Source organism: Cryptococcus depauperatus, chromosome 1 (assembly GCF_001720195.1).
Source record: "Cryptococcus depauperatus CBS 7841 chromosome 1, complete sequence".
Classification (NCBI taxonomy): Eukaryota; Fungi; Basidiomycota; class Tremellomycetes; order Tremellales; family Cryptococcaceae; genus Cryptococcus; species Cryptococcus depauperatus.
Window position 1 is genome coordinate 3,008,647 of NC_089468.1, and position 25,607 is coordinate 3,034,253.

Below are 25,607 nucleotides of genomic sequence, written 5' to 3' on the forward strand. Positions count from 1 at the left end.
TACATATCTCTGCCGGCTTGCGCGGCATGATATCTCGTCTCGCCACGCGGCTTCCTCGTTGACGATTTCCCTCAAACATTTTGTCAGGGGCACAGGAGGATCATTGTGGAACAGATGGCAGCTCTTCAGCTCTCCTAAACTACAGACCATGTATTGTTGTTGATGATGCTCTTGAGCTTCTGGCCGAACCCATTTTATTTCGGGCATGCGATGGTCACAGATTGCCTTGTGCAACCCGCCAATCGCAAGGACAGAATCATGCCCATCACTCTCTTTGTGATTTTAAGTTTCTTTGGAAAGGCTGCTCACCCACAAATTCGGAAAACCGTCGGATCTTTGCCTTTCATCTTGAAAGCCCGAAACATTCGCCAAACAACCAAAGGCCGATATCCATAGCCCCACAACGCACAAAGATTCTAGAAGTTTGCGGGCACGAAGACAAGGCATGTCAAGATCCTTGATACAGGTACATGCTCGGAGCGTTGTGCTTCATCTTGAAACAATGTATTCAGGTTCATGTCAGTAGGCGACGTTTGATAAATGGGTTGAGAAAGAGGTTAAAAGTTAGCAGAGTTGAGAAGAAATCGTACCAGGCTTTATTGATAGCCACGACACGGCGTCAAATGTCGAACGGTCAAGAATTCACAATCCAATGGTTGTGTCCACATTGTGGTGCTCTCTATCCTGGAAGTCCGCAACATCCCAAGGAGTACGAGCTGTGCCTCAAGTGTTGTGTGAGTAGTTGCAGGTCGCTGCACATACTAATTTCTGGCATTAGTTTCCTCTCTACCTTCCGCCAAGGACAAAACCACGCAAGGCCGTTGTTGCTGTTGCTTCTGACAAGTATTTTGACTCGTTTCTATAGAGCGATACAAGGTGGCCAGGCAAAGTAATCCGGATTGAGTATGCGTCCTTGGTACATTGAAAGTGGGATACAAACTGCGAGAGAGCATTCTTTATGGTTCAAGTTTTCTTTCACTAAATTTATGTGGAAATGAATTTATTTGTTAAATATATTAATAGTAAAGAGTACAATTTGATGTGATAAAGGACGAAATAACACATCATGCTTCAAAGATAAGGCGCGTAAATACTAATTTGATGAAATTGTCATTTTTGACTTTTACTTTATACATCAACTTGCTATCATTTTCAAATGGACTCGCGCAGAAAACACAGAAACGGAGACAGCAAAAGCCAGTTCAAAAATGGCAACTTGATATAGTTGGTGCTAGCACCAGGTACTTTTGAGAAGAACTACTACTGTATGCTATCGTACAGGTGGCTTTGATACAGCCTTACCTCAGATTCATTTAGGCAGGCCAAGTGTACAAACTTGTGTGGAGAAAACACCACCATGCTGTCCTGGCTGACTTGATAGATCGACATCCATCGACCACTACTACAGTCTTCTCGATAAACCTGCAAATGATGATTCTGGCTCGGTGTTTATGATGCTGCTCAGCTTTAGTACGCCAGTGACTAATACTTTACTCTTCAGTCTATCCTCTACCATTGCCGCAGCCACACAACTTTGTCTTACCCAATGATTCGTACATCCGTTGCCCATCTCATCGCCACTGTCAAAACTCTCCGACTTTGTGTGGCCAGCTTCTAAAGAAGCTTTAAGGTGAAAGAAGCAAGTTGCAGCAAACCTTTTACAGCCAGATTTTGCCACTCAGCATCCCAAAGCGCAGCTATGAACGACAGCAAGAATTACAGATAATCTGTTGGCAGCGCAAGCCCTGTATACGCCATCGACAAAGATCGCTGGATGGCCGGGCATATTTGAAAGCATTGTATAAAGCCATGATTGGCCGCCTCGTTCCATCACCCACCTTGAATTCTTTGCCACTTGACAAGCACAAGTATGCCTCGACCGTATGACATTTGGTCAGTCCTCAACTATCAAGACTACGTGACACTATGGCTTCATCAATGTTTCTACTGTGAAGCCCTCATTGGACCTAGGAAACCTCGCGAGAGAGGGTATTGTGACGACTGTGGGGTATGTCAACTTACCAGACAATTCTTACGAAAAGAGTTGCTCTTGTATGATGAGTTTATGAGTAACCAAATTTCAGATGCCGTTCTATGATCCTATCAAGAGAATAGTGCCAAAAGAAGGCTTGGTGACGATAGTGAGTTTATGGAAATGGCAATCAATAATTAACCATAATTTGGTAGAAGAAGACAGAGAAGGAGGACAGAGGTTGGTGAGTCTCCGGTATCGGCCACTGGTATCGAGAGAGCACCATCTATGAAAGCATCTGAGAAACCAATAGTATAGTTTGTAGTAAATTATAATCTTTTATGTAGCCTTATTATACCTTAATCCATCTCTAGCCACTCGAAACGATGATTATGTACTCTGTCTCACCGGAACCACACCATATGCACCTACACCCAAGAACTGCCTATACAGCCACTCAAAACCAAACACAATGAAGAAATGCTCTTGACAAAGAAACATGAGATGGATGAATTTCAACCTTTATGGTTTATCGGCATCTTCTGGTTTTGCTAGTCATCATTGGAATGAGCATCTGTTTTACAACTTGCTGATATAATCATGAATACAAAATTAAAAGTGCTAGTTTGCCATTTCCTCTATATCGTGATTGAAGCCAGAAAGAGAGATAGAGGGTAAGTCGCCCTCTCAACTTATGAAAGAACACGCTTTCAAAGCGATATATAGGAAAAGTATTAAAGACTGAGGGATAGCCATGCAAGCTCTCCCTCTTACTGCCCAATTACCAACGGGCTGGTCCTGCCTAGGGCAAGACATGGGCCACAGAATTTCATCTGCGTTGAGAATCAAACCAAGCTTTTCTTCTTACAACTGAACGATTTGAAAGGTAATATTCGAGGCAGACAATCAAATTCAGTAAAAACGAGATGATGAGACTCATTCCATGCTCCTCAGCTCTCTGGGAATACCTTTTACGAGCCCACCACCCACCATTACGTCTTGTATCAGCCAAAAAGTCTTTCAGCAAGATACTCTTTGTTCCCAATCTCCCTTCAATCATCTATAATCCAGAATATCAGTCCGACCATCAGGTTGAAGCAACGGTGGCTATCAAAGACAAGAAAGCAATTAGATAAATTCAGACACTGATTATAAAAGGCAAAGAAGAGAGTCTCAGACAGGAGAGAATCGATCGAGCCGTAAAAAGTTTGGTCACAGAGGGATATATGGTATACCACAGACCGAAAAAATCAATTTTCTTCAACATGGAGCAATGCAAAAAGAAGAGTACACCATGAACAATACCTTGTCAATCATTACAATATGATTTCTGTTTTGGCATCGCCCTTGATCTCATGTTGCCAACAAAACATCACCCAATACAACTACAACAGCCTGCCATCCAAACTCGCCCTTCTGTATCCAAAACCAATTGCTCCTGCTCCTTTGTTGAGCCCTATTGCAGATCCAGTACTCATCCCAGCTTCCAATTCATCACTTTCCTTCGATGTTCCCAAAACACGCGGTGCCGTGCCTTCACCTTGTAACAGTTGCTCGCTTCTCCTCACTGGTTTCGCAGCCAACCAGACCGACACCAATATCTTTCGTTGCTTTTCCTTTTCTTCATTTTCATCTGCTCTTTCTTTTTCGTAGTTCAAGATGGATATTGATGCTGACGCAGGGGCTGAAGGGAAGGAAGAAGGGGACCCAGGCGGTAAAGAACAAGAAAGAGAGGTAGAGGATTGGTCGAGATTCATGAAGAAGTGTTTTTGTTGGTCCTTGGCAAGAATTTGTTTGTTATGAGCACTCATATGGAAAGGAACCGAATCTGCTACACTAGTGAAGTCATGGCCACCGTTTGAAGGTGATATTGACAATGACGCAAACCCAGAGTGACGAGTAGCTCGAGGAGTAACAGGCGTGGGATAAGGGAGGCTGTCAGGCTCGCTGGCCTTTCTCACGATAGCTTTCTTAACATCTCCGTCCATTTGAGCCGCCTCTGCCGTTGTAGCAACAATCGACCTCCTAGGAGACGATGTTAAAGGCGGTGAAGGGCAAGAGCCATCGAAAAAAGTTGACCGACCATGATCAACATTTTGATTTGTACTTACGTACGGCGTCAATGCTCTTATCTCTTGTTCTTGCCCTTGCTGAAGAGTATGAAATGCGGCGGGTAAGACACCATTTTTACTTTCGTCATCACAAATGATCCTCTTAGGTCTTGGAGGGGGGAGCAAGCCTGTTCGGATCTTGTTTTCCTCGTCGCGATCTCTGAGAGCACCACTTGCTCTCCAGATGAAACTAATATCAACGGATGATTGCTTTCCCTGCAAAGTCTCATTTGCTTTCGCAGTATGAGAGTCTGTGAATTTTTGAGCGTGATGCTCTGATTCGGCCACTGCGTTAGCTCTTGAAGTACTATAATCTTTTGGCCCTTGCCACTTTGTGCTCTCATTTTCACCTCTTTCTTCCTGCTCATTCTCATGACTACGAGATGGAGATGTGCGAGTCTTTAGATCATCAGCGCTCTCACTATATTCCGAGCTAGAACTGGAGGAAACGTAGGAAAGCACTGAGCCTGAGTTATGCAATTTGCTTCTTAACCCATCGTCCTCTCCTCCTTGTCCTAGATCACCTCTCTCTTCATCTCTGATCTCAGCAGAAATGACTCCCGAATCTCTCACTGCTCGTTGAATCTTTTCTCTCTTTTTGTCGTTCTTCATTTTCTTGGTCTTGTTAATGTCGCTCCTCTCGCGAGATGATTGTCCAATCTTGGCTCGTTCTGATGGTGGAATAATATGAACCGGCTCTGGCTCACTTTCCACTTCATTGCCATCCATTATCTCCTCGTTACCCTTTTCAAGGCTAAACGTGTCAAGCGTAGAACTATCTTGGCCTAACGTGAGACTTGTTCGACTTCCATCATTCCACTTTTCCCAATTGCCCTTGGCGGTGACGCCCTGAAATATATTAAGCCTGTCTCTCTCCCCACTGCCAGTGCTCGTTCCTTTGGATCTGAGACCTAAACTTTTCGCCACACCTGAAGCAAAACCAAACTTTGACATGTTTGGTACAGGTGGAGCACTTGCATGTGTGTGTGCTTGGTTTTGTACTTGGGATGCACATACCTCATCCAAAGCAAGAAAAGACATTGCACTCATATTTTTTCGCCCTCCATCATTTGAGAAACGTGAACTCAAACGTCTGTTGGTAGCTTTCTTAGTAGAAGGGTTTGGCGAATTGCAACGATATGATTCGTCGCGAGGAATAAGGCATTGTTGAGATTTATTATTTGGCAAAATGGATCCGCTTTTTGCGACAGCTGAACTCTTAATCGTGATCGAAGACAAAGTTTTTGCTATGCCATGAGAAGGAGTTTGAGCTGGAGCAGATGACGGTCGACGTTTGTGCGTTTTCAAAGTCATCGCCGCAAAAGGCGATTTCGAATCTTGGGTCTTCACGACGTATAATGGAGTGTGTGACGGTGACGATTGCCCAGAAGGAAACGTAGGGACAGGGGGAAGCGGTCTCTGGTAGACTGGAGTTACTTCATGTTTATCCCTACTTATTATCAGTCTTTGGTAGGTCTCGATCGTATCGATCAGAAAACGCACATGTAAGCCGCCTTTTCTGTCTTGCTCTCCGTCTTCATTTCGCGCTCATCCCATTTTTTATCTCTATCTCCATCTTTATTTTGTATTCCGCCTTTGTCATCATCAAGCTCGTTTATTGCTCCTCTCGACTTTAATCCAGATTCATTTAGGCCGCCGCCCTCGTCATTAAGACTGATGTCTTTAACTACCGTATTGTTTGCTCTGAGGCCCTCTTGCAACGCTTGTCCATCTATTGTTTCATCACAACTTCTGTTACGATTGATGGCACTAGAACGAGTTGAAACTTTTTTTAGCAAGTGAGAATTTTTTTCATCACGTTCAAAGCCCGGCAATGAATGTTCATCAATGGATACGAAATTTGCGAAGTTTTTATCCGTGTGATTGGCGCATGTTAATTCCTCTGTCTGTCTTTTCACCGTTTCGATTTGATTTGCGGTCGTTTGTACTAGTGATGGCTGTGGTAGCTGAGATTTGTCCAATTGCTCCCTTTCTCGGTCTTTGACCATAGGGTTAGCAATGGAATACGATGGTGCTGCGACACGTTGAGGGGATCTAGGAGGGATGGGAGGTGGTGAAGCAGGAACTTCTGGAAAAGCAGACACAAAGCCAAGCGCTGTATGAACAGACGTTTTTGCGACAATAAGGGGTGGCGGAGATTCATCCCAATTTGTTGATAGGTTCTCTCTATCGGCAGTACTACTGGGCGATATGGAGGTTACGGTAGTTACTTCTTTTTCTCGTGACTGATACTGTGGATGTTGTTGCGTAAATTGATCAGACAGAGAATAAGGTAGGAGAGATAAAGGTGGAACACCTGCAGGCGACGAAGCTTTTAGCCTTTCTTTCTCGACTACAGCTTTTGTAGAAGACACAAAAGATTCTTTCGCCTCCAACTTTGCAGCTGTGTCCCCTTCTGTACTATCATTCGTATTCACATACTCGGGAGAGAAATCTATTCCCGCGCTGACAGAAGTACTCCGTGTTTTCGACCTTTTCCTCATTTCTCGCCAACTTCTCATAGATGGTGTTTCTGTTGTGGTGTTGGAAACAAAAGACAGACGGTTGACTCGTATGGACGTTGGAACAGATCCCGGCGAAAGTGGCTGTATTGACCTTGCAGATTCTGAATAAAGCGAACTCTACACAATCATTTTTAGCAACTTTTACTTTTAAAAAGGACTAAAACACACTTTGCTCTTTTCACCCGCCTCGTTAGATCCATGAGAACTCAAGCATTCTTCTACAGCCGTGCTTGCATATCCCCATCCATCAGCTTCCAATCTCCCTCGAACTTGTTCCAACACCGTATTTGCGCCACGCTCAACGTCTTCGAATGTGCGTGTATGGTACATCTCGTCCAAATGATCCCTGTACCATATATCGTGTGATTGCGACGAGGCAAACGAGCCAGGCTCAAGAGGAAGGGTTGCGGAAGATGAAGGTGACATTGTTTTCGGTTGGTTTGATGGAATTGGAACCGTCGTTGGAGGAGGAATGGACTGTGCACGCGAACGATATGAAAATGTGGGAGCACTAGGTGTGTTGGGTTGTGTGGCGGATCCAGCCGGATGAGCGACGCCTGTCTGATGTTCCCAGCCATGTATATTCATCTGTCTCACTCCATCCTTGCTAGACCCATAAGACGACCCGCTTGGAGATGGCGGCATCATTGGAAGCTTGATTGTACTACGCTTTTTCTTTTTCGTTTCGTTTTTCTGCTTTCCGTTTTCTTGAGCCCACTCTCGACCTTGCCCGTTCTTGACAGACTGGTGCAAGTCTCCTATGCCGTACGTGTCCATGACATACTGTATACTGGGCATGGTGGCCGACGAAACCTTGGAGCCTGGCGCATACGGACGATCAAGAGGCGAAACTGGAGGCACATTGTCTTTGTAGCTAGTTTTCGCCTTGTTCTTGCTCTTGCTTCGCAAGTCAAACGCGTTTACCAAGGCTTGCGGCAAGTCAAACGGAGAGAATGATGTGAGCTCTTTATCCTTCACAGACTTGCGCGACTTGAGCAACGGCATGGCAGTTGAAGGCGGTAGCCGGGACTGGGAAATAACTCTGCGCACTTGCTGCTGCTCGAGACTCTGCTCGGGAAAATTTTCAAGCGAAAACTGAAGAGAAGCAGAATCTGGCGCAGTGTTTCTTTTTAAAAAATTTGGACGGGTGGCAAACGGATGAAGAGGCATCCTGCCATATATACACTGTAGAAATTGAAAAAAATAATTAAAATATTTAAATCTCTAAAGCAGAAATAAAAGCGTGCGAGTTGTTTGAGTGACGGAGGCTGACTGGACTGCCGATAAACTCAGATGAAACACAGACGCACAGGCCGCCTTTTCGGTCATCCATGCAGGAGATACAATCCGTGCACTGGGATCGCCAGTCCTACGCCCCAGTGAGAGCTAGGAACTCCCCGCACAGACCACTTCTTTGTCCCACACATTATGTGATGGATGAGGATGCGCTTTGACTTGGGAATGCGTTTTGAACGTTTCACTTTTCGATTGCATGGTGTTTGGTTGGCAGGTTCGAATCCGGCATGGGGGCTGGATTTTTATTTTTATTTATTTGGAATTAACAGGCTAAATAGAGAGCCTGATATACACAGTATGAACAGATTGGAAAGTTGGAACTGATGCGACTGCGGAGATGATTTAATCTCCGCAGTTGGGTGGTCTATCCGGTTTCACTGTCGGCGATGTCCGTTGTGCCTTGCTGGACATTCCCTTCTCTCTTTCCATTCATCTTGCCATTATCTCTCTTTTTGAACTTGAAGAGAGAAAAACTGGAAGAAAACAATTCAAAATCTATTCAGTATGGTTAGGGAAGATCCAGAGGCGCAACTGTCGGCCCAAGACTTTGGTGGTCTTCCCCGTACTCGGCCCTCACGCTCGCCTTACCATCTGCCTCCATCAGAGCAACTGCGAGGGGTGGCTAATCGAATTATATTCTCGAGATACTACATGATATTTTATGCCATCATGATGGGACTGGGTATGGCTACCCTGGTGCTGAGTATTCGAGCGACTCGTGAGTGTGCTTAAGATAGGGCAAAGCTAATTCTATGTATGACAGACAGGAATGAATGCCCGCCCATCGCATGGCACACTCTCGAGGTCATTTTAAACGGGCTCATGGTGCTGGAAGTGACTACACGATGGATTGCATACGGCAAGGTGAGTTGGGCATGTTTCCGGCCACGACGAACTGAAGGCGGAATAGAAATATCCCATGACAATACTCAACGTTATCGATCTTGCTTTGGTCGTCTTTTGTGGAACAACCTTGATCATGGTGTTCAGCAGTCCTTGTTCCGATGGCACACGGAGTATGTTGTCTTTTTTTTGCTTTTGTAGATGATACAAGCTAAGCCTTTGGCAGATGAAGAGCTGCTCGATACTTTCCTCCTGGTGGCCCGTAATGCTGTCCAGTTTCTCCGTCTTGGCTCAATACTCCGTCGCTCAGGTCACTCTTGGATGAATCCACCGAAGCCGATTAACCTCGATCAAGCTCGCGAAGCGTCGCGACAACTTGATTTTGATTTGGATGATGAGGAAGAGGCAGAACGGTATCTGGGTGAGAGACCAGGATTGGGATTAGGATTCAGTGAGACAAGAGGCGTCAGAAGGACATTGCTTGGAAAGAGCGCAGGTTATGAACTTGTACCTCAAGAAGAAGTAGAGGGAAGAGGAATGAATCCAGGCTACAATGTAGGACTGAGAGAACTGAGTGGTGAAGATGAGGACACCTGGAATCGCATAGGCTAGTTACCAAGAGGCGTAGTAGCCTTGTATTTAGAAGACTCAGATTAACTATGTAAGCATTACGATGTAACAACAACGCAGCAGGAGCCGGGAAAAGTATGGACAGTAAATAATAATAGTGAAAGATAAAAGTAATGACGTAACAACATTCAAACCTAAAGACAATGAACCACAAAGATATGTATTTTTTTGTAGTACTTGTATATTTCAAGTTTATTCTATATTGCCATGTTTCCAGTTCCAGTCCATCTCCCGCAATCTAGAAGCGAGCTATCGGCATCAGAAATAAAACAAGAAGACAGCAAAGCTCTCAACCTACTTCAGCCTCTCCTCCAATCCAAACAGACGCGAGAAGGGCTAGACAACGATGCCATTTGGACATCCAACGAGGTATTGCAAGTGAAGGAAAGCTTGAAGTTAGCGATAGATGAGAACAAGGTAGGGTTTGGTGTAGAATGCGAGACATTAGACAAGCTTACATCATGGACTCAAGGCAACAACGCATGGATTATTAATTGAAAATCTACCGATGATATCACATCAAATACAACTTGGTACAGAGTTAAGAGGGAATTTTGAGGAGATTGAACATCGCTTGGATGGTCTTGAAAACCAACTAGATGCCTCCAATTTATCGGTATGTCTTTATCACTTTTTGGGTTAGAAAAGTGTAATGTTGGTATCAAGGCATCTTTTCTTCCACCGCTTATCCACCTGCTTAACGACCATTTCGGCGCTTTGTCGACTTTGGAGCTATCTGAAACATACATCAAAGCATATAAAGCTTTGAAGAAGCAAAGCGAAAGAGTCAAGAAATTAGAAGAAGCTGTTTGGAACGGCCAGGGTGCAGAGGATTGGGTGATTAATGTCACCAAAGATCAAAGTTTGGGTGACGAGAATGACAGTCGAGGAATTCTTGAGGGGACTGATGTCTCAAAATCTCTCAATGATAAGGAGACAAAATTGAAGGCAACAGTGAAGGGCCAATTGACGGAAGGTTTTAATCAGATTGTGATTTGGGGGAAGGATGGCCTACAAGATGACACTGTCACTCTACAAGTCAAAGAAAATGTTGTCTTGCGGCAACCTACAGGTAGGTCTGTCAATCTTTCAATGTGAGAAAAATATTGAGTCTAAATTCGAGGACCTCAACCGGAAATTTTTTCATCACACGCCCCGCCCTCCTACGCTCTCTCTGCTATCCTTACCAGTCTGTCTTCCTTGTCCCTCTTGTCCGAACTTCTGGAGAATATGGCAGCACGCATATCCCGAGAGATTGTCATTCCTCTAGTCTCCCAACATTGCCAAATAGACATCATATGTGAACAAAGAACATCAACACTTATATCTGTTCGAAGTAACGCCACGCCGCAAGATGTTTTGACTGGAGTCAAAAAGCTGCTGGATTTTATTCACAACATTGTATTTCCTCCAACAATAAATCTGAGAGAACGACAAACTTGGCTGGAAAAAGTGACCATCTCTACATTTCAATCTTTGCTTTCTCGCCTCCTTATTCCATCTATTCCTTCCTCCACTGCAGGCTTACCACAGTGGCTTGATCTCCTCCAATCGTCACTTGCCATCGAATCCTCTTTCTGGGTTGACCCTGCGTCCTCCCGTAATGGAGTCTTACAAACATTCTGGCATAACCAAGCTGGCAGAGAATGGGCGACTAAACAGCAGTACGATACTGCCGATGCTGTACGGACTTTGGTCTTAGTTGAATGGAGAAACTGGGTGGAAAAGGAAGAGAAGAGGGAAAGGGAGGTAGTAAGCGTTGTTGAAATTGAAGTTGACGATGGGGAATTATTCGAATTAGGAACGCAAGCGCGAATACCAAACCATTCTATCGAGTCGCTTGATGGTGGGTTTTTATCAAATGACGCGCAACGAGGCGAAGATATTGAAGAAGGATGGGGATTCAATGACACTGAAGTCATCAATCGAAATGATGTAGACGATACTGAAAATAAGAATCCAAGCACAAGAGCTCAAGAGCAGGGTGGACTAGACGAGGACGATGGTTGGGGATTCGATGATAATGATGCACTCTCAGCATCCGGCATAGAATCCTTCAATTCACTAGACACTCAAAGCAAAACACAGTCTCATTTGCCCGTTCAACAACCTACTCGAGATGATGAGCTAAACAGTTCGTTACAATTGCCTGCATCACCATCCATACCAAACAAGCCTCCAAAGGAAGCAAAGCGCCTCGGAAGGAAGGTAGCAAAGAAGGACAAAACGAATGAACCTGATCCTTGGGATCCCTCTCTCCCCCATCCATATAGTGAAGAGTCTCCAAAGTTCCCAATAGAATCACCTTTGATGCCCACAGTGAACCGTGAGGCAAGCAGTAATAACTCGAGTACCGGTGGCGTGTCAACGCTTGCTTCGTCTTTTGCCTCTTTTAAAAGTGAATCCAAGGTAGCCTCTGTTCAAAGCTCTAGTGACAGTATACCAGAATCAGTAAAACCAGCAAAAGAGGCGAAAAGACTGGGGAAAAAGGTTGCAAAGAAACCGAAAGAAAGAGAAGAAGATTCATGGAGTGTTGAAATGATCAATAGCATATCGTGGCAAAATCCGAATATGGACAGTCTAAATTTATTGACAGAACCAAATAGAAATCATGAGATAAGATCTGAAAAGGAAGGAGAGACTGGTTTAGGCAAGGGGGATAACACCCAGCGTGTCCATGGCTCAGGTGCCACTTTCTATGCCTCTACGTCTCCACATTCTGCCTCCGGCTCCCCCAAGAAGCGTAAGCGGAAAGAATTGAGAGAAGAAAAGCGGATCGTCCAAGAAAAGTTTCTGGTCTCAAAATGTTGCGATGAATTGATCGGTATAGCGAAAAAAGTAGCGGAGGAGATTCGGCAAATCGAATTAAGCGAGTAAGATCTTGCTTTTTCTGTTACGTTCTTCCAAAGAGCTTATCCATATCATGCTAGTTACCCATCGCAGGCATTCAATATCGAGATCACAGGTCCTATTTTAGCACAAACCATTGCAGATATTTTCGCACTGTATCGTGCGCTCCTACCCATTTATTACGCCCAACAGTTGAGAGATGTACCGTCATTGGCCATGCAAGCCTACAATGACGCCATTTACCTCTCCTCAGCTGTTCACGACGTCTCTGTTCCAAACTTGCGTTCTGTGTCGCTCCCATTTAAAATCAAAAATGAAGAAGAATGCTTGTCAGCACTAGCGTCACATCACTTTGAACAATTCTTGTCAAATCAAATTCAATCTTTGGAAGAAGACTTGAGCAACCTTCAAATATTATTAGAGAAACTAGGAGATGATGTTGTGTGGAAAAAAAGCGAGAAGGTCATTGGCGGCATTGTGCATAAGCTTGAGAGTCTGGCAAGGGTACTCAATGTGAGTTTTTTGAGCTCTGGCTTTTAATCAAAGATATATATATATAGGGTCAATCTATACTTTTCTTTGACAGCAGTTAACTTTCCTATGTGTTCTAGCCCGTGATTCCTCAGTCAACTTTGTCCACCATATTCGGCTATCTTTTGACACACCTAATATCCTGCATCTCTTCAGCCATCTTGGAAATCCCTGATATACCTGAGATAGAGTCCAACAGGCTCACAAAATTATTGAGACTGATTTATCCCCTCGAGAATGTCTTTGTCGGAGGCGCTGGTGCAGTAGACCATGTAAGTGGATGGCTCAAATTTTGTTACATTGCGGAAATTTTGGTATGTCCTTGCCTTGTCCTTACTTGAGTCAAGTACAAACCTGTGCTGATCAAGTCCGATTTTACAAACAGCAAGCAAATCTGGTCGACATCACCTATCTTTTGGAGCAAGGCGCGCTCATTGATTTCACTATCGATGAACTTGTACGTCTGATCAAGGCACTATTTGCAAATAGTGAAAAAAGGGATCAAATCATTGAAAAAATCGAAAGAGATGGGACGGGAATGAAAGCTACATGAGCAATCAACAAAAAAGTACAAAGTGTTCATCAAGTCAAGCTGATGCCTCCTGTCGAGACCTAATGTTGGCTTATAGGTGATATATCCCAGCCACTCTAATTTTTTTTGTGCCCATGATGCATAAAACTTGCCAGGCGGACTATATGTGGCAAGTGGCCAAAGATGTGCAAATGAAATGACCTGCATGGTAGACCATAAACACAACCAGGAGCACCTACTGCATCTCTGTTAGAGACAGTTTTGATTTATGATCACAAAACTGATTACCGCAGTTTCAGCATTGTACGCTGAATTGCTTTCTTCGTCTTTGACCAGTGTCCTTGATGATCTGAATAACAATCAGCAAATCCAAGTTGGACTCTTTGAGGGTAAATGAAAAGATGTTTTTCTGTGAAGTTGTAAGACACAAAGTGCTCCTGGTGTGAGGCAAAAATCCTCATTACACTGCTACTAGGCGCCTGCTAACAACTGAGGACGACACCACAAGAGCGACTTTTCCGTCCTTGTAATAGATTCTTCATATGTCATGAATTTTCCCAACTGAATCGATCTTCCAACAAGCCCATGATGAGGAGCATAAAATTTTGAGAGAATAACATTGCGTTTCATTCAAATGATTAGTCTTTGTCGATAAACAACTTTTCCGGATTATTTTGTCTTTCAACAAAGATTTTTCTTATTGTATTTCGCAAGAGGCCGAATCAAACTTACGTAAGAGACAGTATGATCACGGAATCAAACTTCATGTTGGTGGCGGATTTTTTTCCGCTTTTGGTGGCAACGCAACAAATCAAGTTTGTTTTGTGGCTTTCATCAAATTCCTTTGTTCTTGTAACGTCTTTTACATTGTTTTGATTCTTATTTTACTTTTGTTCAATTCATTTTTGATCTATTCTTGTTGCGACATGCACTCTCTCGGCAAGCATACGAGAATGCCGTATGCTCTTCGTCTCCACACGCGTGATCCACTCCAACCGCTTCCACTCTTGTCATACACTTACTCCACCCCGTTATCTCCTCACTCATCATCTTCCAAGGATATCCCATCAAGTCATGGTACAGGGCTGGTGGCTCTCAAGAGATCCTCGAGTACGGCATCATTAAATCCTACACCGAGAAAGGTCTCTCGGGGGAATGATGCAGAAGATAAACATGTAGTTGGCAAATCACGGGCGGCCTCCAACTTGGACAATCAAGAAAAGTCGAGATTACACGGATCCTCGAGTATCCCATCAAAGATAAAAAGTGTACTAGAGAGGGATGATTTGGGGACGGGAAAGAGTCCAGCAAGAAAGTTGTTTATGAAAGTGACTGAGCAGCCTATAAGGTGATATTGTTTGTGTAATGAAAGGGATTGCGGCTGACGAGTAACAACGTAGTGGGATATCTGGAGCTGTAATCACGCCGCAATCAAAACGGCCCATCCAGGTGTCTTTGTGTTATTCAGAACTGAATCCATTTGCATCTTCATCATCATCGTATAATACCCATCTTGAGGATTGCGAATTACACGCACCAAACACGGCGATGTCTATCAATCAACAATGCGCAGATGAGGTAGTGGACCATTCACCGGGCTTTGTGATATATCCCGACAAGGCTGCTTCATCTCAAAACCGGAGAAATAACGAAGGCAGAACATCCTCCCACCAACAGATGCCAGATGAGGATGAGAGCACTTCTTTGCCGAGCTCGCCATCGGTAATTGCCATGGATTTGGAGAATCAAGAAAACATTCCTCCACCTAGTTACACATACGCAGCTTCGCAAAGATCTACTCCGTCGAAATCATCTACAACATCCTTGGTCGATAGTTATCTCTCGGCTTCGACTTCTACTTGTTCTGGATCAGGATCAGAACTGACCCCTGGCTCAAGAAGAAGAGAAAGATCTAAGTTGGTTAATGAAATCCTATTGTTGCGTGGTGAAGTGGGAGCTGAAAAGGGCAAGAGACATGAAGAGCATGAGTTGACGCCTGGGAGAAGAACAACACGCAGCGTGGCTAAGAACAAGGCGAGGCTGGCTCAAGAGGTTAATCTAGCTTAATTCTTGATGGTGCATCTATTTTTTATGACCATTTGTTTTGTAGTTTTTGAAGTATTTTGGTACGGAATGGCGGCGATCTCCGTGCATGTATAATCGTACTTTTCTCTTTTATTGTTTCCGTTCTTTTTCCTTTAATCATTGTTATTCGCTATGTCTTGGGCAAAATCACCTCGACCTCCCTCGCCACCACTCGCGCTCTCTATACCTCGGGGTCAAGTACCGTTGCCCACGCCACCCCCTCCAGCTAGCCAGAATCATGGTCACCTCATTGGTACAAGTCGTCTTGTCAGCCCTCCAACTCCTGCCCCTTCACCAAGTCCAAAGACGAGAGAGCCGCGGAACAATGACAGCGACGATAGTGATGATGCCGCCAGTGGTTGGCAGGTCAAGCAAAAGACTAGCACAGAGGTATGCGAGTTGCTAGCCAGATTTAACAACCTTTTAGCACGGCAACGATTCACTTTTCTTCTGGCGCTCGTACCAGAGCTACGATTGAACGAGGCGTTGGTCGTATCGCGCAAGATTGAGCCTCTGTTGCGTAGAGATTTTCTTCGGGAATTGCCTTTAGAACTCGCATTATACTGTCTGAGCTTTGTAAGTTTTCGCTGTAGGCTAATGCTAATGAGTTTGTAGGTGGATGATCCAAAGACATTGGCGAGAGCAGCTCAAGTATCGCGTTATTGGAATGCTCTTTTGCAAGACGAAAAGTTGTGGCGAGACTTGTTTGCTCATACCCAGTCCCTCTCTGAGCCGGCCCCAAACCCATTACCTGCTTCAAAGTCAGCCGCACAATCTTCCACGGGTAGCAGCAGGTCTGCAGACGCTGCAGGACCTGGTAGGGGAGAGGACACGAATGGGAAGGGGAAAGAGAGAGATCGAAGGAGACATGCGCCTCAATCCAGCATGAAGCGCATCACCCCTTTTGGTTTGGAGAAGCGGGTCATCAATGTAGCTTCTGGTGTCCTCCCACCGTCCTCTTCCACCCTGACCAAACACTCCTCGTCACGCTCTTCCTCTGTATCTCCAACTCCAGCCCCCAATCCATCGTCGTCTTACAAAGACCAAGTCAAGGTTGCCTATCTGACCGAAAATAATTGGCTCATTGGCGGTGTCCTTCTCGCCAAACACTTGAGTGCGGACGATAGCGTTGTCACAACGCTATGTTTCAATGAGAAGTACATTATCGTTGGAATGGCCAATAACAGAATCCATGTGTTTAGTGCAGCCAGTGGAGGATATAAGCGGTCACTGATAGGTCATCAACAAGGTGTCTGGGCAATGGTGCTCGTCACACCCCCTTCCGCTTCGTCTACCTCTAAACTGTCTTCATCCTCTTCGCCGTGGTCGCATGCTAATTTGAACGCAACGGGTAATGTAAGCCTAGGCTGGGCTTATGGTGGTTTACCTTCGGAATCATATAGAGATCCTGGCAATTCTCGACGTGCGTCTTTTGGAGCGCTATATGATATCAAGACGCCTCCTTTAAGTGTCGGCTCTAATCCTGAGAGTATGTACCCATTAGAAGGCAGGGGGCATGAGTCTGGCATTCACACTGTTGACCCCTCTTCATTTGAGGAATTTCCCAGGCCTGCAACAGCTATGGGCTATTCCCAGGCCTACCCCCATCCTCAAGAATCGCTCACACCTCATGCTGATCAACCCAATTGGTCATGGAATGAAGAAGGAACTGGTGCTGGTCTAGGCGGGCTTGGAGATGAAGATATTTGCGGAAGTACCTACGGGTGGGAAGGAATGGAAAATCATCTGGTTGTCAGCGGAGGGTGTGATCGAGAAGTGAAAGTTTGGAATGCAGAGACTGGGTATGTCCTGTTTTACTCTCAATTTGATATGGTTGTCATATTTGTTAATCAAGTCACTAATTAATTGCAACCAGTCAACTTGTCCATTCTCTCTCCGCACATACATCTACCATTCGCTGCATCAAGGTCTTCCCTCATTCCTCACTGGCCATCTCTGGCTCAAGGGATTTTTCTTTAAGAATATGGGATATCCGAAAAGGCGAGTTAAAGCATACCCTTCAAGGTCATACGGGTAGTGTGCGATGTGTAGAAGTTTGGGGTGATAAGGCAGTCAGTGGCAGCTATGACCATACCGCTCGAGTACGTCTCTCCGCATCTTCTAGCCGGCAACACTGACCCATTTCTGATAGATGTGGGACTCTAAATCAGGCGAATGCTTGCATACATTCTCGGGCCATTACGCTGAAATCTATTCAATCGCATGTAATGGCCAAATTGTTATCACAGGTTCTCTCGACTCGACTGTACGTGTATGGTCTGCTCAGACTGGCGAATGCCTCGCACTCTTGCAAGGACATACCGCCTTAGTTGGTCAACTCCAGCTTTCTGGTAACCGGCTCTACACAGGTGGCTCTGATGGAAGGGTCATCATATTCGACCTTGCTAGTTTATCATGTATCCACCGGTTATGCGCACACGACAATTCAGTGACATGTCTCCAAGCTTCGCCGCGTTTTATCGTCTCGGGGGGTAATGATGGCCGAGTGAAGCTTTGGGATGCTCGAACAGGAAGGTTTGTGAGAGAGTTGACGAAGCCATGTGATGCGGTCTGGAGAGTTGGTTTCAGAGGAGATCGGATTGTGGTGCTTTGTCAGAGAGAAGGCAGAACCTGTTTGGAGATCATCAGTTTTAGGGCTGGGGAAGGGGAGAGAAGAGTCAAGTGAGAGAGAAGAGGGGATGACTTCTGTAGGCAAGTATTCAGCGTACGAGCTTTGATACCGATCCAAGTCTGGTTGCGCTCCTAGTTTACCATGTCGAGTCTTTTGCCCATCTCACCTTTTTGTCTTGCTTTCAGAGTATGTCATGCACATGTCTTGTTGTCTTTTATCTTGTTCCAGATCATTGTCAATTAGCTGATAAAGATGTTTCTCAGTACGACTGCAAGCATTCTCTCGAACGACGAAGAAGAAGCTCAAGTACATGGCTTTGATTCAACAACATCAACTTTTAAACACTTTTGTAATTTCTACAAATAAATCTTGTACTACTCCACATCCACACCATTCTAGAGCTTGTGCAACGCATCCTTGGTCTTGTCGTCCACAAACTGCGCCTCGGTCACACCTTTACCCATGGCAGCTGTGGAAGATACACCGCCAGTGACAGTCATCATCATCGCATCTGCATATTCTGCTCCGGACCACTATTTCCAGACGTCACATCAACCAATGTCTCAAGACAAGAGGGGAACAAAACACACCTTTTGATGAGTCAATACATCACATCCAATCTCTCGTTCCCTAGATTGGATGAGCTCGACATAAGCCTTCATTCCCTCTGTCGCAAACGTTTTCGCAAAAAGATCGTTTATGTATGCGTTTGAATGAAGACCAGCAAGCTAGTGCTTTTGTCAGAAACGCCATGAAAAGACGGAAAGACGTACAGTGATGAATTGGAATACGAAGCCCAGCTTACCCAATTCCCAAATATACTCTTTCATTTCCTTCTTACCCAATCCAGCTTTCTCCCAATTAAAACTGGGACTTAGGTTGTACGCCAACCATTTACCGGGATATACCTTGTGAACACCTTGTGCAAATTCCTTGGCCTGTGCATAGATAGGGCTCTTGGTTTCCATCCAGAGTAAGTCACAGTAGGGAGCAAAAGCGACAGCACGGTTGATGGCGCAATGCGTACCACCTTGATACCTATAGTATCCCTCACGGGATCGGGCTGTATCCCACGACCAGTACGGCTCAGACTTTAGGCCGACAGACTTGGCGAGTTGAAGGAGGGCAGACTTGGACAGAGATGCAGAGTGTACGTGATATATAAACTCGTCGACTCGAGACTTGGAAACGCCTTGGGAACGGAGTGCGTCGACGAGAGTGTCGGGGTAGAGCTTCAACCCTGCCTTCCTTGTCCATTCTTCTTCAATCTGCCCAAGTGCATCGCCATACTTGCCTTCAGCCTCGGCAGCAAACATCAAGTCGTTGAGAGGGAGCAGATCAGGATTCGTAGACCCGAGAATGAAGGCGTGGTCTCGTGGGTCGATGTTGGTGGTGATCAACGTAGCAGCTTCCGAATCGGTACGGCAAACGAGAAGATTAGTAGTGCCCATAATATCAGTCTGAAGACGCATCGCAACGAGACGGTTGATGTGCTCGGAAATGGGAACCAACACCTGCCCAGTCTCAGCCAGCGTTCAACCCAAAAGACTCACCTTGCCAGCCATGTGGCCACACTTTTTCGTACCAGGCGCCTGGTCTTCAATATGGATACCCGCTGCTCCGCTTTCAACCATCATCTTGGTCAACTTCATCACCGCCGTCAAGCCTAGCCCACAGTTAGCGATCTCTCGTACGGTCTCACTCACCTCCGTGACCCGTATCCGCATCCGCAACGATCGGCCTCAAATAGTCTACCGCCGGCCCAGGATCCTGACCCTTTTGTAAAAGACTGGAACGGTGGAACCTCTGCTTGCGATCATGATACAACTGGGCAGCAAACAGCTGTGCCACCTTGTTGGGCACCGTATTAGACGGATAGTCTGCCCCATCAGCCCCGACCCAAGACACAACACTCACCGGCAAGATCAGGCCCAGGTTCGAGCGAGGACGACGCAGTACTCGAGCATTGCCATCCCGACACATACACCGTTTCGAGATGCTTTGCCATCTGTGTCAGTTGTACAGGATCAAGCCTGAGTCGCATATCAGTATCGCTCGTCCAACCGTCAGCTTACGCTCCATAAGTCGCCGTACAACCTCCGCCCTCACCTCTCGCCTTGCTCTCGAGCAACTTGAACAGCTTCTGCGCCTGGATATCTGATGGATACTGGATTGACAGCGTTCCTCGCTTCGATACGACATCTGCTGCCGAGTATGGCCTGACAATCTTTTCAAAGCGATGAGACTATGTTGCGTCAGCATCCACTTTCCATCTCTATGCTGTACCTTTTGGAAAGTCTCCACCGCTGCAACCTCTCTTTCAAATGTTTGTTTTTCTAAAGACATGTTTTATTTCATGATTTTTCTAATCTTTCTTTTAATTTTTTAATTTCTTTGCCTTGTCTTTATATCCCATCTCACCAAAGGTAAACAGACACCGGCAAACTTCTCGAATCATAACCGGAGATTACTTCCGCCGGAAATATTCGGCTCACATGAAAACCGGTACGTCCGAGCGATATTGAATTATTCACCCAAATTTTAAGGTTACGCACGAATAATGTTTCTTTTCTATATATTTTTAATAAACCACTACACTAGTCTACGCACAGACGTCCTTTCCACAACTTCCAACGGCTTCTTCATTTTCACACCAAATCCACTTTTCTTCACGATGTTTTTTTTGTTCTTAATAATCTCTTTCTATTCTTGATTTTGATTTTGTTCTTCTTTTTCTTTTTCTTTTGGTTTTGGTTTTTTTAATTTTTTTTAATTACACAATTTGCCATGCCTCATGTTGCAGACACGGCGCTATTAAGTAAGTGGGCGAATACATAATTAAATAAAAATAAAAAGTGTTAACGTCACTCATTTCTCCCAGCTGGCCCGTTTTTCTTGGGCTTTACGCTGGAGGCGTTTGGGATGGGCATTGTGTTGGTGATGTCGTTGAACTTTTTCATTGCTGTGAAAAGACGGGAGCGGCGGCAGCGGGTTCAGGAAGAGGCGATGGGTGGCAGCAGTGATGGGAATGGTGATGGGAAGAGAGGCAGCGGCAGAGGAGCCGTGGTGCTCGTGGCGGTATGCATGGGACTCAACATGGCGCAGACGATGGTAGACATGTACAGGGGATGGAATGTGAGTGGTAGCTCGTCGGCCGGGGAGAGCTGATGGGTAGATGTTTGGGACGCATTTTACTGATCTCGGACATTTCCTGACGATCTCGCCATTGCTCTTCTTCTCGTCCTTTCTAGGACTATTACTGTCGACTATTACGCAGCTGTTTTTGTTGCGTCGATCGATGCTGTTTGTGATATCGCTGGCGCACCTATGGCCGACACTGGCACACCCCGTCGTCAAATGGGGATTTGTGGCAGTGCTTGTCAGCGGAATAGCGTTGTCGTTTGGGACTGGGACGATGGCGGTTGTCATCATGTGCAGGACGCGGCAGCTGTGGCAGCTTCATGCAGGAGATTCTAGCATGTGAGTGAAGCGGTCCCGGTTGGGCTGACGTGCAGCAGGTTCACAACGGCCCAGTTAGTCTGGCTCTCGACGTCGACGGCGGTGGATTTAGTTCTCTCGGTGGTGCTCTGCGGCGAGTTGTGGTGGGCGCGGCGGAAACTGAGTATGCAAGGAGGTGTCATGCGAGTCATCGTCACGAGGCTGATTGTAAGTTGCGAGTGATGGCGGGGTGGCACTGATGATGGGTAGCTCGTGACGTGCAACGGTGGGCTAGCAGTGGCAGGTTTGACGTTGGCGTCGTTACTGTTGTACAACTACTCCGTTGGGAGTGCCATGTGCTACTTTCCAATTACAGTGGTGGGTGGCTGAATATGCCAGCGTCGCTGATGTTGGGATAGTTGCCAAAGGTATACAACATCACGCTTATTTTGTCGATTTCCTTGCCGCATCAGTCGCATCGGTCGTCTTTGCACGTCTTTACACTCCCGACAGTGCTGGACTATCCGACAGGGTCCCTATCGCCGACTCTTGCTCACACGCTGCATACGTCTGGACCGATAGCAGGGAATGCAATGAGCCTGCATAGGCGCAAACGGAGAAGGGACGATGAAGCTGGAAATCAAAAAAATTCCTTTGAGACGTCAAAGGTTTTCTTTGAGCGAAGCCGAAGCGTCTTGTCGACTCTCAGACTCGACTTTGAAAGGGTCAGTAAAGACAGAGAACACACCTGGCCCAACTATTTTTCGTCGTCTGCCGATGTAGTTATCTTGTCATCGCTCCACGTCTTGTGCTGATGTCATTATTAGAAAGATTTGAAGCAAGAACGGAGAGCTTCAGAGCCGGCATCTGTTGTACCTCTTATATCGGCACGGGCAAGCGCGTCATCGTCTACTGCCATTTCACCGCAAAGGGACGCGCATGGTAAATTATCAAAGTACTATTTGCCAAAAGATCACCCCCTCAACCATCCGCTATTTGTCCTTTCACCGCCAAAGAGGCCTGAAAAAGTAGTTGGGGTGGAGAGAAAACACGTCTTTTCTGGTGACTGGGTCAAGCGGCGGAAAAGGAGTGGGGGTGTAACTTCACAGATCGAGAACGAAAGTAAGGAGAAGAGTTCTCTGATGGAAAACCCCAGGATACATTGGGAGGGTGAATCCAGCCCATACGCCTTGCTTTCTCCCTCGGCGTCTTCATGCTCAAATCCATTGTCGCCTTCCAGACGGACTACACAGACTACAGGGGAATGGGACAGCTATAGGAGTGGGTCGGGTGATCTCCTTTTTTCAAAGTCTCCTGCAGCCTCTCCTGGCCCTGATCATCTATCTACGTTGTTTACCAACGAGACAGTTCCTTCAGAGGGCAAGACACTGTCATTTGCGCAAATGTTGAATGAAAAAGAGGACAATCTTCTTGAGCGAACTACCACACTCTCTTCCACTTATAAACCTTCAAATGCTTCTCGGGCAAGTTTTGAAATCATGTTTTCAGGTTCAACTCATACACTCCCACAACGTGACTCTTAGGCCCGCCTTAGGTTACGTCGATGTCTGCAAAGTGTCGTATAACAGGTTTAAATTATCAATCATAGAGGGATAGCGAATACTGCTGCATCAAGAAATCAATCATCAGCATAGACTCTATATGGAGGAGTAGAGGGAATGTATATTAGGATCTAAATCATCATACAATAATTGTATAATTACGGTGCGTCTACAATCTATCTGCGTGGTCGAGGACTGATATACAACTAAAAGTTTCATGTTCTAGAGCTTTACGCAAGGACTTCACTGCAGCCTTTTCTTTTCTGTGGTGGAGTGCATGTATCTTTATGCATTTAACGGGATTTTTCATCTGCTGCTATCTTTTTGATATCTTCAATTGATACATAGGGCCTAATCATAGTTAAAGAGGCTGGACACAACATACATGATACTACAGCACAAAACAATGACAATACTAAACTACAACAGTTTTGAACTATGAGCTTTCAAGCTTTTCCTGCAGGTGCACATGATGTCACAATTCCCAGTCCTTGTTCACCATCTCTATCTCCAACCACGCCCACCAGTACACTGATATCATCTTTTTTCCCTCCAACAAAATCTATACCTTCCTCTATAGCAGCACACATGAATGGTGTTGTCGTTGTAGTGGTTTGCGATACTTGGAGCGCACGTCTTGCTAATGTTTCTGAAACCATCTGAGGAAACTGAGGGGAGAGCGGGGATACCGAAGAAGGGGGAAGAGAAAGTATAGTCTCCAAGATGTCTTCATCAAACTTTAACAGACTTTGCGTCAGATCGTTAATTTCTGGAATGTAAGAGACTTGCCATATTATCCATTAGCCCATCACTTCCTACCACGACAATATCACCCTTCTTCACAGGAACGTCAAAACGCATAGCGTCTTTCATCGGCTCGTCTCTAGAATGTGTTCCAACCTGTACACAAGGAATAAGTTTGGCTAAACACATTCAATCAAATGGCGACTTGCCTGTAATGGAAAGTTAAAGGCGTGTTGCATCTCCTCAGTTCTAAACACTACTTTGCCTTGCCGTATTAACAACAGACAACAGTCACCCAGGTTAGCAATGTGAAGAGTCGAGTTGTACAAGAGAGCAAGGAGACATGTTGATGAGCCATTCACGCCCTACGTTTCCTCAGTATCACCTTCAACGATGATAACAAGACCTACCTCTGATATAGCACATGATAGACACTTTTCATAGCCTCGCTGCATAATCTCCACAGGATCCAACGCCCTCCTCTTTCTCTCACTCTCCTTGCCCTTTCCTTTTACAGGCTTTAAATAGACTTGTCTTCCTTCGCACCAATCGCTCACTTCCAGCTCACAGAAGTGCGCCAAGAGAGCAGACCACCGTCCGGCATTAGCTCCTCCACGACCAGACTGCGCCCAGGCGCCTACCCCATCTGCAACACATAGACCATCTGGGCGGGTAAAATAGGCGTCTTCGCCAACGATTGTGCTTTTGAGCTCGCGGGCTGATGGCGAATGTACAGATGGAAGAGGAAATGAGCGTTGACGTGGAGGTATAGATGGTCTTGGCGAAGGCGACGTCCTGGTTGGTAGCCTTTCTTTCGCCAATCCCGATGCACCTAAACGGAAAATGAGAGATGACGGATACGAATTGGTTCCTTCTTCAGGATTGAGCCCGCCATTAGGCACATGTGCCTCAACAACCATACCTTGCCTTTGCGCTGAAGCTAGCGAACCGACGGTGTTAATGGTCGGTGAAAGCGAATTAGTGGTGCGTGGCCTGAGAGACTGATGAGCTGAGCGCGGAGACGGCGGCGGACGCGAGCCCCCGAAGCCTCCCATGCCGGAGTCATGCCTAGGACCTGGAGCCGACGGTGGCGGAGAAAGTTCCAAGGCGGCCAGAATAGCATCCAGACTGACCGCCTGCGCCGATGGATAGTATGCCCTGTCCACTGTAGAAAAAACGCTTTGTTGTGCTGGACGCACAGTCACAGTCGAGTATCTTCTCCCACTTCTTGCACCTAGAGCGGCGGAAGGTCCAAATGAATTAGGGTAGGATTGCGATGACACTCTTGGTGGCCAAAGACGGACAGTCGACAAGTTGGTCGATTTCATAGCCGCATTTGAATAGGTCACGACAATATCTGACAGAGACTGATCCCAAGTGGGTACCAATGTATCTTCTCCATGTACCAGACCGGTTGTCATCCCTGCACTTTTTCCGTTCCTAGGCCCCGTGATCCCAAACCCTTGTGTGACTGGCAGTCCCAGAGAGACAAAACTCGATAGAGAGCCATGCTGGCTGACGGGCGCCAGCGGGATGATATTCGACGCCGAGGATGGATATTGGGCCGCTGAAGATAACGTCCTAACCAGGGATTTTGATAGGCCAGGCTTTGGCTTGGACATGGCACTTCGCTTGACCAAAACTTTGCTTGCAGGAAGCTGTCAATCCCTTCCTCAATCTTCTCTGACTTTTTTAAAACCAAATAGAGTCGACGTAAAATATTTAGAAATGATGAAAGGAATGAAAATTGAGAAAGCCGTAATCATTTGTTTTGAATAGATATTGATTACGTCATCATTTACCGATCCAGCTTTGCTATTTTGCTTCCGTTGCCCTTCAAATTTGTTTTTCACAAA

At 45.8% G+C, this 25,607-nt stretch overlaps 9 protein-coding genes across 9 annotated transcripts; 6 read left to right on the forward strand and 3 right to left on the reverse strand.

Moving 5' to 3' along the window:
* Positions 1-1,870: 1,870 nt before the first annotated feature.
* L203_101184 (uncharacterized protein) lies at positions 1,871-2,220 on the forward strand (the record flags this gene model as incomplete). Its single annotated transcript, XM_066210629.1, has 3 exons — positions 1,871-2,008; positions 2,085-2,141; positions 2,188-2,220. 3 exons carry the CDS (start codon positions 1,871-1,873, stop codon positions 2,218-2,220), a joined length of 228 nt encoding a protein of 75 aa, XP_066066726.1.
* A 1,137-nt stretch (positions 2,221-3,357) lies between these two features.
* Positions 3,358-7,778, reverse strand: L203_101185 (uncharacterized protein; the record flags this gene model as incomplete). Its single annotated transcript, XM_066210630.1, has 3 exons — positions 3,358-5,533; positions 5,587-6,725; positions 6,777-7,778. 3 exons carry the CDS (start codon positions 7,776-7,778, stop codon positions 3,358-3,360), a joined length of 4,317 nt encoding a protein of 1,438 aa, XP_066066727.1.
* A 630-nt stretch (positions 7,779-8,408) lies between these two features.
* Positions 8,409-9,359, forward strand: L203_101186 (uncharacterized protein; the record flags this gene model as incomplete). The annotated part of the gene is made up of 4 exons (XM_066210631.1): positions 8,409-8,622; positions 8,668-8,768; positions 8,815-8,920; positions 8,974-9,359. The coding sequence occupies 4 exons, from the start codon at positions 8,409-8,411 to the stop codon at positions 9,357-9,359; spliced, it is 807 nt and encodes a 268-aa protein (XP_066066728.1).
* A 225-nt stretch (positions 9,360-9,584) lies between these two features.
* L203_101187 (uncharacterized protein) lies at positions 9,585-13,311 on the forward strand (the record flags this gene model as incomplete). Its single annotated transcript, XM_066210632.1, has 7 exons — positions 9,585-9,794; positions 9,850-9,993; positions 10,044-10,449; positions 10,501-12,250; positions 12,308-12,740; positions 12,839-13,072; positions 13,144-13,311. 7 exons carry the CDS (start codon positions 9,585-9,587, stop codon positions 13,309-13,311), a joined length of 3,345 nt encoding a protein of 1,114 aa, XP_066066729.1.
* Positions 13,312-14,216: 905 nt separating this feature from the next.
* Positions 14,217-15,357, forward strand: L203_101188 (uncharacterized protein; the record flags this gene model as incomplete). The annotated part of the gene is made up of 2 exons (XM_066210633.1): positions 14,217-14,638; positions 14,691-15,357. The coding sequence occupies 2 exons, from the start codon at positions 14,217-14,219 to the stop codon at positions 15,355-15,357; spliced, it is 1,089 nt and encodes a 362-aa protein (XP_066066730.1).
* Positions 15,358-15,507: 150 nt separating this feature from the next.
* On the forward strand, positions 15,508-18,061 carry L203_101189 (uncharacterized protein; the record flags this gene model as incomplete). Its single annotated transcript, XM_066210634.1, has 4 exons — positions 15,508-15,765; positions 15,991-17,177; positions 17,252-17,477; positions 17,528-18,061. The coding sequence occupies 4 exons, from the start codon at positions 15,508-15,510 to the stop codon at positions 18,059-18,061; spliced, it is 2,205 nt and encodes a 734-aa protein (XP_066066731.1).
* A 341-nt stretch (positions 18,062-18,402) lies between these two features.
* L203_101190 (isocitrate lyase) lies at positions 18,403-20,353 on the reverse strand (the record flags this gene model as incomplete). Its single annotated transcript, XM_066210635.1, has 7 exons — positions 18,403-18,540; positions 18,598-18,735; positions 18,781-19,467; positions 19,561-19,673; positions 19,925-20,040; positions 20,083-20,252; positions 20,294-20,353. The coding sequence occupies 7 exons, from the start codon at positions 20,351-20,353 to the stop codon at positions 18,403-18,405; spliced, it is 1,422 nt and encodes a 473-aa protein (XP_066066732.1).
* A 441-nt stretch (positions 20,354-20,794) lies between these two features.
* On the forward strand, positions 20,795-23,304 carry L203_101191 (uncharacterized protein; the record flags this gene model as incomplete). The annotated part of the gene is made up of 8 exons (XM_066210636.1): positions 20,795-20,825; positions 20,889-21,142; positions 21,526-21,673; positions 21,716-21,823; positions 21,977-22,224; positions 22,273-22,954; positions 23,136-23,170; positions 23,221-23,304. The coding sequence occupies 8 exons, from the start codon at positions 20,795-20,797 to the stop codon at positions 23,302-23,304; spliced, it is 1,590 nt and encodes a 529-aa protein (XP_066066733.1).
* A 149-nt stretch (positions 23,305-23,453) lies between these two features.
* Positions 23,454-25,373, reverse strand: L203_101192 (uncharacterized protein; the record flags this gene model as incomplete). The annotated part of the gene is made up of 4 exons (XM_066210637.1): positions 23,454-23,744; positions 23,797-23,907; positions 23,961-24,116; positions 24,162-25,373. The coding sequence occupies 4 exons, from the start codon at positions 25,371-25,373 to the stop codon at positions 23,454-23,456; spliced, it is 1,770 nt and encodes a 589-aa protein (XP_066066734.1).
* Between the last annotated feature and the right edge of the window lie 234 nt (positions 25,374-25,607).